Source organism: Ananas comosus, linkage group 12 (assembly GCF_001540865.1).
Source record: "Ananas comosus cultivar F153 linkage group 12, ASM154086v1, whole genome shotgun sequence".
In the NCBI taxonomy this organism is placed as follows: Eukaryota; Viridiplantae; Streptophyta; class Magnoliopsida; order Poales; family Bromeliaceae; genus Ananas; species Ananas comosus.
The window spans coordinates 1826077-1840686 of record NC_033632.1 but is presented as its reverse complement, the minus strand read 5'-3'; the positions used below and the strand labels follow the sequence as shown (position 1 = coordinate 1840686).

General features: G+C 37.3%; 1 protein-coding gene and 1 pseudogene across 2 annotated transcripts; one reads left to right on the top strand and one right to left on the bottom strand.

Moving 5' to 3' along the window:
- Window positions 1548-8870, top strand: LOC109717949 (annotated as a pseudogene).
- On the bottom strand, window positions 8964-14331 carry LOC109717950 (outer plastidial membrane protein porin-like). 2 transcript variants are annotated; one of them, XM_020243912.1, is made up of 6 exons: window positions 13645-14331; window positions 12748-12809; window positions 11392-11454; window positions 10869-10946; window positions 10272-10477; window positions 8964-10111 (listed from the first exon to the last, which is right to left on the bottom strand). In XM_020243912.1, exons 1-6 carry the CDS (start codon window positions 14006-14008, stop codon window positions 9811-9813), a joined length of 1074 nt encoding a protein of 357 aa, XP_020099501.1. In that variant the 5' UTR covers window positions 14009-14331; the 3' UTR covers window positions 8964-9810. The 2 variants fall into 2 exon arrangements, with proteins under 2 accessions (XP_020099501.1, XP_020099502.1); XM_020243913.1 differs by lacking the exon at window positions 13645-14331 and adding an exon at window positions 12934-13010.

Here is a 14610-nt window from a genome sequence, read left to right as displayed (position 1 = left end):
ATATATATATAAACAGCTTATTTATCAAATATTTAACTAATGCTTCTTATACTGAAAACGTCGTTTAAAAAACGGAACCAAAATGTAGACTGAATCATTTTTGGACTCCCCATCACCACTGCTAGAGTACAAAAAACTTGTCGTCACCCACATGCTTAGATAGGATGGCCCTGGTCAAAACTTACTGTAACAGAAATTGAAAATGGCAATCGCAAACTAGGCAAACAATAAAACAGTAAAAAAAAAAAAAAAAAAGTGAATATAAGAATCTACATGAAAAATTATTTGCAGAGAAAAAATCGTGAGCAATGAATAAAAAAACTTTACTACACAAAAAAAAAAGAAAATTGTTGCACCGTGAATGAGAGACACAAAACCGAACTCGATAATCAAATTTCGAGACATATCTAACACTTAAAATGTAAGTTTTTGACCAATAGTATAGGATTCAACATACAATGCTAAGAGCCAATTCTCAATACTAGGGCAATTGGATATGATTCCTTCTCATCCTGTTGTTGACTACATACATTAATTGGAGGCTATTTATTGCAAGGATAAGAAGAAGAGCCTTACAAAAGATAAGAAGAACCTCACTAGCTAGGGTATTGTGTCACCCTTTTTAGGCCTTTTGCTATTTTTGTGTGAAATTTTTAACCACATCTTAAAAATGGAAATTCAGAATACAAATACAGAAATGAAGTATAAGAGCTGTTTTGGCCTACTATCCCTTATTGGAGAATTCTCTTATTTATGTATAGGAAGAAATAATTATTGTTTAAACCTGGTTAGCCATATTTTGTAGGTCATCCAATAATTTACTCTTTATTTTATTATTTTTACATTCTCCTCGCTTAGTAAAAAATTAAATTTTAATCTAGAAAAATTAAATTTATCTTGCTGTAGAGAATATTTTAAAGAATGATGAAAGAAAAGATAGCTAACACTGAGATATACAATAAAAATGGTGATTTAGTTCAAACAAAAAAAATTTTAATTTTTTCGAAAAGGTCAAGCTCCATAAAATAGAATTGATCCACCCAAATAATTTACATTTTTTATGTTTAAAAAGAACAAAAACATACATATTTATAAATTAGAGGGAAGGAAAATGAAAAGTATTTTTTTAAGGAAGAAAACTTATTATTCATCGTGTAATCGCTACGCTTAACTTTTAGCTCCACACCTGCTCATCACCGTAATTCGTATCTTTTTTAAATAAAATATTATATAAAAAGTGCTATTCAAAAATTATTATACTAAATTTCTATAGCAAAAAGTTCAATTTTGTTAAAAATTAAACACTTTTATAATTAATTTAGCCGAAAGTAGAAGTAAAAGATGTTACAAAACAAACCCTTAATGGTACCTTCTAGGAGAAAGAAAATCTATGTGGATTCACCTTGAAGTTGACACTCCATATGTTTTTGTCTTAGTTATTAATAATGTATTTATTTATTTATTTATTTATTCATTTTGGAAAATGAAGGGTGAGAGATTTGGGTTTGGACCTTTTTTGTTTGTAATTGTAGGCCCCCTCACCCTATAAATAAGGCTCCTATATGACACAGCTCTCCTGTGTGGCTTGAACTTGTTCCATCCACATCTTCTCCACACACACTAGACAAGGAGAGGAGAGGGGGAGGAGAAAGAAAATGGAGATGGTGGGCTCCTTCTCCTTTCACCTTCCAAAATATTACCCCTCTCCCCTTCTCTCTCTAGATCCCTCTAGATTATCTCTTTATTTCTCTCTCCTCCACTTTGCTTTCATGTGGATTCTTCTTCTTCTTCTTCTTCTTCTTCTTCTTCTTCTTCTTCTTTTCTCTCTCTAGATCTCTCTTGATCTCTTATATATATTTGTCCTCTTAGATCATGATCTCTTCATGTATATATATAACAGGAACAAGGGCATGAGCAGGAGAGATGGGAGGGGTATGTGGATTGGAGGAACAAGCCAGCTTTGAAAGCCAAACATGGAGGCATGGTTGCAGCTTCCTTTGTCCTTGGTATTTAATTTTTTTCTTTTCCTACTTGTCAAAATTCTTAATTATCTCATTATGAAATTAGGAAATTAATTAGAATATAGTTTTTGGGAAAAAAAATAAATAGAGACAAAAAAAAAAAGTATTACATATATATATATATATATATATGTTTATATGTTGTGTTATTTTCCTTCTTCTTTTAGTAACTGTTATAGGGTCTAACTTTTCCCATTTCTTTTTCATGGTAGGCCCCAAATTACAGTAACAAACTGCTAGACTACAACTTATTTATCTTTTCCACACACATGATCCTTGTTTCTAGCTCTTTATTGGCACTTCTCCAATATTTTTTGAATTCCTTTTTAAGCTGTACAACTTTTAATATTATCCCAGTTGCATAAAGGACTTGGCCTGGTCTAAGCATACTGAGAAATGATATTTAAATATACAGAGTTATTTAAAAAATATTAATACTTTTTTAAAATTAAAAACCTTTTTCGGGGTCTCAAAGCTTATTTTGTCTCCTTCGAATTCGTTTCCTCCTACATCCTAATTGGGGTCGAACCTTTCATTAATTCCTTTTTGCTTCCACTAATTAGCTTTATTAATGTTTCAAACAAATTGAAATACTTCAACAATTTGAATATTGAAACTTGATCCTTCATTCAGTAGCCTAACTTAAAACTACGAAATAATAATCAGTTTATTATTTTCTTTATATTGAATAAAATCGAAGTTTTTTTGTGCATGGTGATGTATTAATGCGTGTACATATGTAGTTGTGGAGGTGATGGAGAATTTGGCATTTCTAGCTAATGCTAGCAACTTGGTAACCTACTTGATGAAGTGGATGCGCATGTCGCCGTCGCGTGCGGCCACGACCGTCACCAACTTCATGGGCACCGCCTTTCTCCTTGCCCTCCTCGGCGGTTTCCTCTCAGATGCCATCCTCTCCACGTATCTCGTCTACCTCATCAGCGCCCTCGTCGAGTTCCTGGTAATTCAGTGCCTCTTTTTCTTTTTCCAAAATTATTATTAATGTTGCATATTCATAAAACCTTAAATCATATATATATATATATATATATATATATATATATATATATATATATATATACAGTAGTTTTATAAATATATGGAGGTATATAGATAGGCAGAGAGAGAGAGAGATAAGTGGATATATATCTAGATATGTAGACAATAAACACAATGAAAGAAAGAGATGTATCAGGATGCTTCAATTTTCTAAGGACCAATTGGTGCTTTCAATCATAGAGTGTGTGTTTAACGTGGACCAATGATGTTAATACGCAAAATCAGAATTGTTATTGACAAAAAAAAATGTATTAAATCTCATAAAAATATGCCAATAATGTTGTCAATTTCTACTATGTTAATATCATTAAAAATTGCGCGTATATAAGGACTTAGCATGAGATAGATACGCAAATCCCGTCAGTTCAGACCCAAGAATATTAACCCATGCATGCAAGAGCTAGAAATATATATTTTAGCGTTCTAACAAACAATATGCACAGACTCGCGCATTTTCAGAAACATTTTATATTCACGATATATATTTTTATACTTTAACATGCACATAGCTAATTCATTGAATTTTGTACCTAATTTTTAAGCTTGCTCACTTGATATGCAATATATATATATATATATATATATAGAATTAAGCTACTATGCTCAATTCTATATATATATATATATATATATATATATATAGAGGCGGTAAATGGACCACACAAGTATCATTTTCCCAATTTTGGGGGCCATGGAAATCTTATAACTGTCCATCCTTTTTTTGAAGTGATGGGATGGACCCCACATCTCTTGTATCATACTGATCATGGGTTACTTCCCTTTTTTGTAAGTTAGGAACAGCAAATGATTCCAAGTACCCATCAGATGTTGCACTTTCATTGCAACATAACCCTAGTCAGAGGGAATCATATTAACTAGTAATCCCCTATCTAGTGGGCTTCTGTTGAAAACCCTAATCCTAAAATCTGGTGGTTCTCAGGCTCACACATTATTATAGTTGTAGAAGGGGAGAGACAACTAGGTAGATCAGAGCAGTGGCAAAAGCCACATGAATTAGTGACATGAAACTTACTTCTTTTGGCACAAAACTTTGTAACATCATTAGATTTGATTAAAAGTCTAGCTACACCACTAGAGATTCAAAATTTTCCAACTATAAATACTATTGTAATTGATAATTATTAGTTTCAGTAATAATTTTTTTTTGCAACAAACGAGACTCGTTATAAATTATTGCTGTGATTCTTGTACCAATAAATGACTAAATAATATAATTTGCATTATCACAACAGCACAAACTTTGTAATAAACTATATTGTATAGCAATTTAATTTTCGATGCAACTGAACTGATATAATAGAATAAAATTGTTGTAGTGCTAGCAAGTAGGGACCAGAGAGAGAGAGAGAGAGAGGGGGAAGATTTTTTTTTTTGCTTGGACTTGGTCTACCATGTTAGTCATGAATCATTCACTTTGTATGCCATCCATCTATTCTTACCTTCAGTCTCCACCATCCAGTGATCGAGGACGTACGTAGCAATCTTTTTAAAATTTTACTACTTATCTTTTAAAGAGTAGTCGAGAGATTGAAAGTAGACATTGGATAAATGACATATTACTAGATAGTCCGTTGCTGAGAGGTTAAACCAGATGCAAATAGTGAGAGAGAGGATTAATTATGTTCAGAGCAGTGGAGATTGAATTAAAGTAAAGATAGAATAGATGACAGATCAATAGATGGTTCAGGACTAAAATGTTGGACCAAATCCGGGCTATAGAGAGAGAGAGTGTGGACCCAAGAAGAGAAGAGAGGGGGACTAGTGCACACAACATGCATGGCAACTTGGAAAAGATCATGATCAAGGTCTTTTAATTGGTTGCTTTTAGTTATGTGACTCTCGTATAGAAACAAACAAAATACAAGTTGCCGCATGCTTAGGTCTGAATTTGTCCTCTTCCCTGATCCCTTAACACACTTTACTTGAATACAAGATAATCGAGACAAGACATGCAAACCATATATATATATATATATATATGTAGCAAATCCAATATCTGTTCCCCCAACAAATATCTAGAAAATTAGTAAAAGACAAAATCCACATGAGAAACACATTAATTAATTGGCAATTAATTAACCGCTTCAGGTTAGCTATTAATTAAGCAAGAGCGAAAATTCTTATATTGGTAGAGAGAGAAATTAATCGAATCCAGATGACTTAATGCAGTGAATATCTTCTGTAAATGACTATTTTAGTTTGTCAATATAATTGTTTATTAAGCCACGTGAAATTCTTAAAAAATTTTACTTTAAAATCAACAAATTTATTTTAATTTAATTACTATGTTTATTTAAAATTTTATAAAATTTAATAAATTTGATCGGTTTCGAATAAAATGGCCGTGTCATGTATCACCTCGCTAAGGTGCATGAACCATTTCATAATTTTGGTGGACCCTCACCTTATATATAATTTTTATATAATAAATTGGAATTCATTTCTCACCCAATGGCGCACCCCCATTCTTTTTTGTAACGCAATAAAATGTCCTATCACACATTCCCATTGGAAGGATATCATTAAGCGCACTCTCTTCATGTTTTTGTGCTTTAGTTGTGTTCTTTTTAAGGAAACTCTCTTTTCCCAATAGTAGAAAAAATAATAAATGGATGAAAACATAAATAACTTACCTAAATTATAAATTTTTTGAAAAAAATTATTCAATCTTTCAAAATTTTAAAAATAACTATCCGATCTTTCAATTTATTTGATTTGAGTAAATCAACGGCAACTTTAAGTTCAACAGTATTATGACTTTAAAATTTAAGTTAATTACTTCAGTCAATTTATAGTTACGAGAATTATAGAAAATAACTACTTAAATATATAAAAATCAATAATAAATTCAAATTTAAAGTCAGAGTGTCGATACATGATTCAAATTAAATAAATTAAAAAATTAAATAGTAAAATTAAAATTTTGAAAGAATTCGTAATTTTTTTTTGAATAATTGGTAACTCAAGCAAGTTCAGTATATTTTTACTTTAACATATTATGTTGACTTTAAAAAATGAGTGTTCTTTTCCCCCACCCCAAAAAAAAAAGAAAAAAGAAAAAAAGCCTTTGTCTGAGAGGATTCACGTGATATTACTAATGATAGGAATGATAAAGCAACAAGCGAAAGCTACAACTCTTTTGTTCGATATAAAGCTAAAGTATAAACAGGTTCAATAAAATAATTTACCCCTCTACTAGTCAAATATACTTCTCATTGTTCTTTTTTTAAAAAAACAACCATATGAAAATACTTTGTATATTTATCTTACTTACATTGACACTTAAAAAGGTAAAAGTTTAACATTTAGCTATCAGTTTGAAATCTTAATAACTCTTCTTTCTCAAGATAGTATGTTGCAATTAGAAGCTGCGTACAGTATATTACTATACTTTTAAAACAATTAAAGAGATATACCGAATAAAATATTCTTGTAAAATTTTTAACTCGCGCTCTTTTTTTTGTAGGGTCTGCTAGTTCTTACTATCCAAGCAAAGTTTCCGTCTCTCCAGCTGAAGGCCTCAGGCGGTGCGGTCACCATGCTCTTCGCTGGGCTCTATGTCACCGCCCTTGGCGTCGGGGGAATAAAGGGTTCGCTGCCCACCCACGGGGCGGAGCAGTTCGATGGCGATTCCGAGCGCGGCCGCCGGCTCCGCTCGACATTCTTCAACTACTTCGTCTTCTGCCTCTCCGCTGGCGGACTCATCGCGGTGACGTTCGTCGTGTGGGTCGAAGATAACAAGGGGTGGGAGTGGGGATTCGGGATTTCGATGATCGCAATACTGCTCTCGATACCAATTTTTCTCGCAGGATCACCGATTTACAGAAGCAAGATACCGGCCGGAAGTCCACTTACAACTATTGCCAAGGTGGAATTCGAACTCAAACCTTAACTTCGAAACATAAATCAAGAATATATTTATACATAATTATGTTACTATATTATTAATAATACCAAATGCTTGGTGTATTAGGTTTTCGATATTTTGGATGAAGAGATTTACAGTTAGGATAATAGTGGTCTTCAGCTAGAATGATAATAGTCTTCGAGAATTGAGTGCGTTATTGATTGAATAGTATGATCTAATGAATAAAAAAAGTCAAAAAAGTAGATCTGACAACGAAAAATTTGATAGCACCAAACATTTGGTATTATTGGCAGTATGGTAGCTCGACTCTCTCTCTATGGATATAAAACGCAACGTCAAAAACAAAAGCATGTTTCCCTCCTGCTAGCAAAGTGAATCTATTGTGCATCAAAATTGACGGCATTCAATCTGAAGGGTAAAGAGTACATGCCAGAGGCATGTGGGAAATGACTCCTGCACATACAGAGACGCTTTTGCAAAGCAGCAGACAGTGAGTAATGTGAGAAATCTGATTCATAAGTGGCAGACAGTAAGTAATGTGAGAAATCTGATTCATCATCAGCATTAAAATTGATGAAGACAGTACGTCCCTCCGATGAAAAATAGAGCAAAAATGAATACACATGCTTACTCAACTTGCTTCGCTATTCCATTTAGGTCTTCGTGGCGGCGGCGCTGAGTGGCGGCGGCGCTCAGAGGCCATGGCGCCACCGAGCCCGACCGAGCCGATCAAACCACCAATGACAAGCACCAAATACGCCGAACAACAACAACATCAGCAGCAGCAGCAGCAACGGCAGTGCCAAGAAGTGCAAAACACGGGGGCCGTGATCTCCCGCGACCTCACGTTTCTGAACCGGGCAGTCCTAAACCGGCCGGCCCACCGGACGCTGGTGTGCGCGGCGGAAGAGGTGGAGGACGTGAAGGTGGTGGTGAAAATCCTGCCGATCTTCGCGTCCACGGTGATGCTGAGCTGCTGCCTGGCGCAGCTGTCGACGTTCTCGGTGGAGCAGGCAGCCACCATGGACACGCGCGCGTGCCGGGGCCTGCACGTGCCCCCCGCGTCCCTGCCCGTGTTCCCGGTCACGTTCATCATGCTCCTGGCGCCCATCTATGACCACGTCGTGGTCCCGTTCGCGCGGCGGGTCACGAAAACCGAGATGGGGATCAGCCACCTGCAGCGGATCGGCGCGGGATTGGTGCTCTCCACCGTCGCCATGGCCGTCGCCGCCTTGGTTGAGGTGCGCCGCCTCAATGCCGCCATTTTGCAAAGATAACCCGCACGTTTTGTGATTTTGCAATTTGATTTTTAAAGAAAAGGTAGGAACAAAGTTTTAAAATCTAGTACTCAACAGGTGAAGAGGAAATCAGTGGCGAGGAGAACTGGGATGGTGGATTCTAAGGAGCCGTTGCCGATAACATTCTTCTGGCTGGCGCCGCAGTACCTGTTCCTCGGCTCCGCCGACCTCTTCACCCTCACGGGGCTGCTCGAGTTCTTCTTCAGAGAGGCACCGGGGAGGATGCGGTCGCTTGCGACGTCGCTCTCGTGGGCGTCACTCGCCATGGGCTACTACCTCAGCTCCGTGCTCGTCTCCGTCGTGAACACGGTCACCAGCGGGGGAGCCGGCAGGGCGCGGCCGTGGTTGGCGGGAAGCAATTTGAATCACTACCGTTTGGAGAGGTTCTACTGGTTGATGTGTGCTCTGAGCGTGGTGAATTTTTGCCACTTTTTGTTTTGGGCTGGGAGGTATCGGTACAGAAGGACGGACCAGAGTGTAAAATTGGCAACTGGTGGGGGTAGAAACGAAGGGATCATGGCCTCCAATTAATTATTAATAGTTTGAAATCCCATTATACATAGAATATCAATTATAATTCTATGTTAGTTTGAGTTTATAATGCACTTAGTCTACAAATTTACTTGATTTGTTCAGGCAATTTTTTTAAAAAAAAAGGAAGGCAAAACTAGATATTTGCTAGGCCTATACATCCTCATAGATTATTACTTGGAAAATTGATCTAGTTGGAAGCAGCCACGAATATACCTAAATATTTCCATGGACATGCATGATGGGAATTAATGAATCATAAATAACAGGTAAATTGACCGAAAGAATAACAAAAAAGATGACAAAATAATCTAGAGAAATAAACGACCCTATAAAATAGAAAATATAAGAATCAAGCTCAAGACCTCCTGAAAACAAGGAGGCTTGGGGCCAACTCTGAAACCATGTTACTCGAAAGATCAATATAATAGGAAATAGTTCAGAATTTGTCTTAACATATATATGATACAACAGTATATACGGAAGTGACTACAGTGCTACTTCATTGATTTAATTTCAAAATTTTGCAATATCTAAGCCATACGATAATTCAAATATAATAAAACAAGTATCAGAAAATGCATTCAAGAAGCTTTTCATTAACTTTTGCCTATCAAAAACTTTCGTTTCCTACTAGAGGATTCTCAATTGAAACCACCCTTTAATTATTAAAAATTATTTCAAATCTAAACGAACACAACCAAAAGCAAAAGCTGCTGTGATCAAGAACGCAAGTATGAATATGTCCAAGTATTTTATCCTCCAATTCATGCAGCTGTATTTCATTGTTTACCAGAAAGCTCCAAAGCAGAGAAGGAACAAAAACATAAGCAGATAACAGTGAAGTTTAAGTGTTAGACAATAAAATTTCTCGTTCCTGGAGAACTATGATCACCGTGATCTCTCCAAATTTTGCTGGTCACTACTACTGATGAAAGATTTTAGTAAGTTACTTGTACTGTATCTTAGTTACTCTAATATGTGAAATAATAGTATCAAGTATTACCATTCATCAGAGGACTAGGTGTAGGCCTATCTTTGAGCCCTGTAGCACGGAATTGCGGTCGATTTCGCCAGAAATAGCAATATATGATTTTGGGTGCCAGTTGTACCGGATTAGAGCGCCGATTTTGCCCTGGTTGTTCACGCGGACCTTGAGCATGGTGCAAGGGTCGAGGGCCAATTGCGCCCCATAGGTCACGGTGCTCTGATTGGTTGAGAATCGGTAGCTTAGCTCCCCACCGACTGCCACGTGGCTCTTTGGATTCACCAGGAAGTAGCATGACCCACTCAAGTTGTCTCCTTTATCGCTCCTGTATGAAGTTTTATGTAAATGATTTCATTACCATGGAAATAGCAAAAAAAATAGTGAGGAAAGAAATGCTATTATATTTCCATTTCTTGATCCTTAACCAACGCAACTTGTTTTCATTTCATAAGCGAAGAAAAACAATGTAATTTAGAATTACTTACAGAGCCACTGATTGAATGAGATCGTCATTAACTATGCCCAGCCGGGCATTGTATCTCGTAATCTTTCCCGTAGACATGTCAAATCCCATGTCAGCACCCACGATGCAAGCATCTGTTCCGACTGCAGCAGCTAAACCAACCATTGGATTGCCTAACCCAATACTGGCATCAATTCCAGCATAATCATGCAGGTATCGGAACTCAACCTGAAAAATGAGAAACGGAACTTATGTCAATGGAACTTATCGTGGACATACATATTACAATTCTTACTTATTGCTTTATCTACTTTGAATCTTTCATATACAGGCACTATCCTATATTTCAATACTGACATAACTTAATACTGGTATCGACATTTTCGTTTTTTGAAATGAAAGAATGGTATCAACATCTATTTTGAACTTTTCACATATGCTCACAAATATTTGCATCTCAACGAGGATTGATATATACATTTGAACCCTATTTCTCATTTATCTGTTTCTATTTGCCAATATGCTTCAGAGGTGAACTACTCAACAAGAGAGAGAGAGGGGGGAGGGGGGGCGCCGCGAGGGAGCATTCTGACCCAAAATGGAAGAGAGGAAATAATACCTTCGAAGAACTCCACTGTGGCCATTCAAAGCATAATGTTGTCTTCAGTTCACCAGAAGCCATTTCGTCGAGGGAAAGCTAGAATAAGAAATTAATATCAATTTTAGCGTTCTCCAAATCTCGAGAAAGTTTTCAAGGAGTAAAGAATACCAAAGACCGAGTTTAAGCGTGTTAGTGCAGCAGTAGCAACACAGGATTCAATGTAATGGCCTTTGTAATAGATTGATAGTGAGAGGAGGCTTAGTAGTAAATACATTTGGAAATTAACAGTGAGTGGATGTTATGCAAATAGAAAAGTGAACTAGATAGATGACTAAACCAAAAGAATAGTGGTATTGCCAGAGCTGAAATTTCTTGTCCATGCAGAGCGGGTTCATTGAGCCTAGTCAAGAGTTTATCAAGTGAATATTGACTAGGTTCAAAGAACATGCTTTGTCCGTAAGAATTTCACCTCTGTCAAGACTCGTACACAAATCAAAATGATAAAACAAATATTAAGAGTCCGAATTGGCATTCTCCTCACCTGAGGCTTACTTTTGGAACAAAGAGAAAAGTCATACTTCGCTGCACCATTTTCTGTTGTATGCTGCACCATACAAGCAAGTAAGAGTTCGAATGAGAAAAGCAAGAGAACAACCTCGGCAGTGAAAAACAAGTCCCAAATTACACCATTGAAAAGACTAGTCTGGAAACCAATTGTTGCTCCAGGTCTTAAATCATTGCAAATTCATAAAGATCATTGCTCAAGAAAGCATGAATCGTACAAAATTAACAAATACAATTGAACCAAGATCGTTATTAAAAACTTTACCATGTTGTTACCTTAGTACTGCGCTAGACCGAATGGAAATTGAATCAAATGTTCGAAAACAATCTAAAACTCACTATCAAGTACCATATTAGTGGAAGAATCACTCATATGCAAAAATGAGGGGAAACAGATTATATCTATTATCTTCCCCTGAAAACAGCTAGCATGTGCTAAATATCATTCTTCTTAAACCCTATTCCTACATAGGGAACAATGCATTTTAGGTTTTTAGTAGAATAGCAAATGCTTACAAAACAAATTTATTGCCACAAACAAGTACCAAGGATGCAATGAGCAATAGCATTACAAGGATATCCTTCGTCTGGTGTAGCTAAGAAGTTCTCGAGATTTTGACAATGCAATTGCTTCTTATAAAATGTTACCAAATTTCAAAAATATGAGTGATTTTTAAGACAACCTTTTTCATTTGATAAGAGTTTATGACTCCAAAATTCACGAATCCAATAACAAACGAATGTGCAAGCATACAACAACCGCAGCTCACTTTGCGACCCTGCTGAGCTTTTGGAACAACTTTCATCTCTGCATAGTAATCTAGCCTATTATTTGGCGAACAAAGAGACCCATAAAGTCCAAATGCAGAAGCTACATTTGAAGTTGTTAGAAGCTATTTAGAGAACTATAATGTTTCTTCGAACAGTTTTATTCAAACAGCACTTCTGTAAAAGCTCAAGGAAAAAACAAAAAAAAGCTAATTATCAAGAAACATGTAAAGCAAAAATAATGGCGAAAAACGTAGTCCCCATTCTAATCAAAAGAAAGCAGAGGAAGAACAATAACTACTCTAAAAAATTAACATAACTGCAAAAAGTTAAATACTAAAAGAGCAAGAACAATAACATCCCTTAAAACTAAAAGAATTCAATGCTAGACAAAAATGGGAAATAGAAGCATTATTGACTCAAGGAAATGTAACTAAAAATGAGATGAAACAAAACCCTAGCTCACTCAAAACCACTCAAAACATTTGAAGTAGTTACGGAAATTAAAGGAAAAAGGAGCAAAAAAAAAAAAGAAAAAAAAAGGAACAAATAAAAAAAAAATTACAAATCCAAAGTAGGTGCAGTGCTTGAGCTTCTGGTCCCAAAAGAATCCATCATAGAGAAGATCTACATGTCAAAAATTAACCAAAAAAACAGAAAAAAAATCAATTAATTAATTAATAGACGTGCTTTTTTTTGGTTTTTTTGGTGGTGATTAAAAAGATGGTAGAGGAATCGAATTAACGTGTACCTCTCGCCCTTTTGCCTATGTCTGAGTAGAAACGTGGGCCGTGCATTTTTGGTATTGAGATGGGGAGGAGAGTGAGAAGGGAGAGTTCTCGGAGAAGGAGAGGAGGAGAGTGTTGGGTATTTATAGTGAAGTAGAGGAGGAGGAGGTGAAAATTCCTATGTACCCCCCTTAACTATGAGCTATTTTAGAATGAGCCATCCAAAGTAAGTTCTTGTTTTTTGAGCTCTTTTTGAATTGTTATTTTCAAATTTAAAACTTTTTGAGATTGAAACTTAACTTTGGTAAGTAATCTGTGTCAAAATGCACGGATTCTTTGACGAGTTTGGCTAAATGTTGAAGTCGGCAGCGCTACTCCGAGGATCGCCGAAATTAGTAATCCAAAGTGTTTTGGGGTCGTCGAACTCGGCGACGAAGGAGAGATTTCCGTAGGTTGAGAGTCGGCGACGAGTTAGACAAAAGGCGGAACGGTCCACACCCGACGTGGTGCACAAGGTTCACGCGATGACTGGGTCAGTATATTTGGCCGGAGAATCAGCAATCTTTTTCCCGCCAAAATCTGGCACTCTTCCCCACCGCCCTTAAAGCCCTAATCCCCCCTAATCCCCCTTCCCCGACCTCGAAGAAACCCTAGCAAATGGAACCGATCGAACGCGAGAGAGGAGAGGGAGAGGGAGAGGAAGAAGAGGAGGAAGGGGGAGCGAAGGAGCTCACCAATGGCGGAGGGGCGAGGCCGTCGCTTCCGATGGGGAAGGTGAAGCGGATCGTGCGGATGGATCGGGAGATCGCGAAGGTGAGCGCGGAGGCGACGCTCCTCATCGCCCTCGGCGCCGACCTCTTCCTCGCCTCCCTCGCCGCGGGCGCCCGCGACGCCGCACTCCGCCGGAAGCGGCGCTGCATCCGCGCCGAGCACGTCCGCGCCGCCGCGCGCGAGCACCCTCCCACCGCCGAATTCCTCCTCGACTGCCTCTCCGAACCGACCCCTCCGCCGCCGCCAAAGGAGGCGGTTGCGGCAAAAGCTGCGGCGGCGGAGAAGCCCCTGCCGCGGGGGACGAGGAGGATCGATCAGTTCTTCCATAAACCCTCGGAGGCATCTTAAATTTATGATCCCGCGGTTTGTCGAAATTTTTAGAGTTGTTTTTACATGATGTTTCTACCGACTCAAATCTCTGCTATTGTAATTTCCATTTTATTTTAGTAGTATGATAATTGTTCTAATGTGCTATCTAATTGATGGATTTTGTTAAGATATTTGTGTTTCGAATAGGTTCATAGGTTTGATCCGTTCGTTGTTTGTTAGAAATGCTCCTTGCAGAAAATTTTTAACCTGTGAGAACGGTTGGATTTGTACAAGAATTTTGAGTATTCTATTGCACATGAATTGAGGTTGGGGAGCTAAATTTCAGGAACTGTAAATTTGTATGAGCAAATCGAAATTTAACCCTTTTTTTTTTCAATTTTCGTTGCAGGGAATTGCATTAGTAGTATGGAGAGATGAGCCTTGGTAATTCCAATCATTCTTGGCGTATTTCTTCCTTAGAAAAATGAGAAAAAAAAAAAGAAAAAAAGGGACTTTTTATTTTGTTAATACTCTTCATTTTAGTTTCATACTTTCATTAGCGGGAAGAGAAACTTTTGTTACTGTTTCCGCTCTGTGATGTTTTTTATATGCTTTGCAAA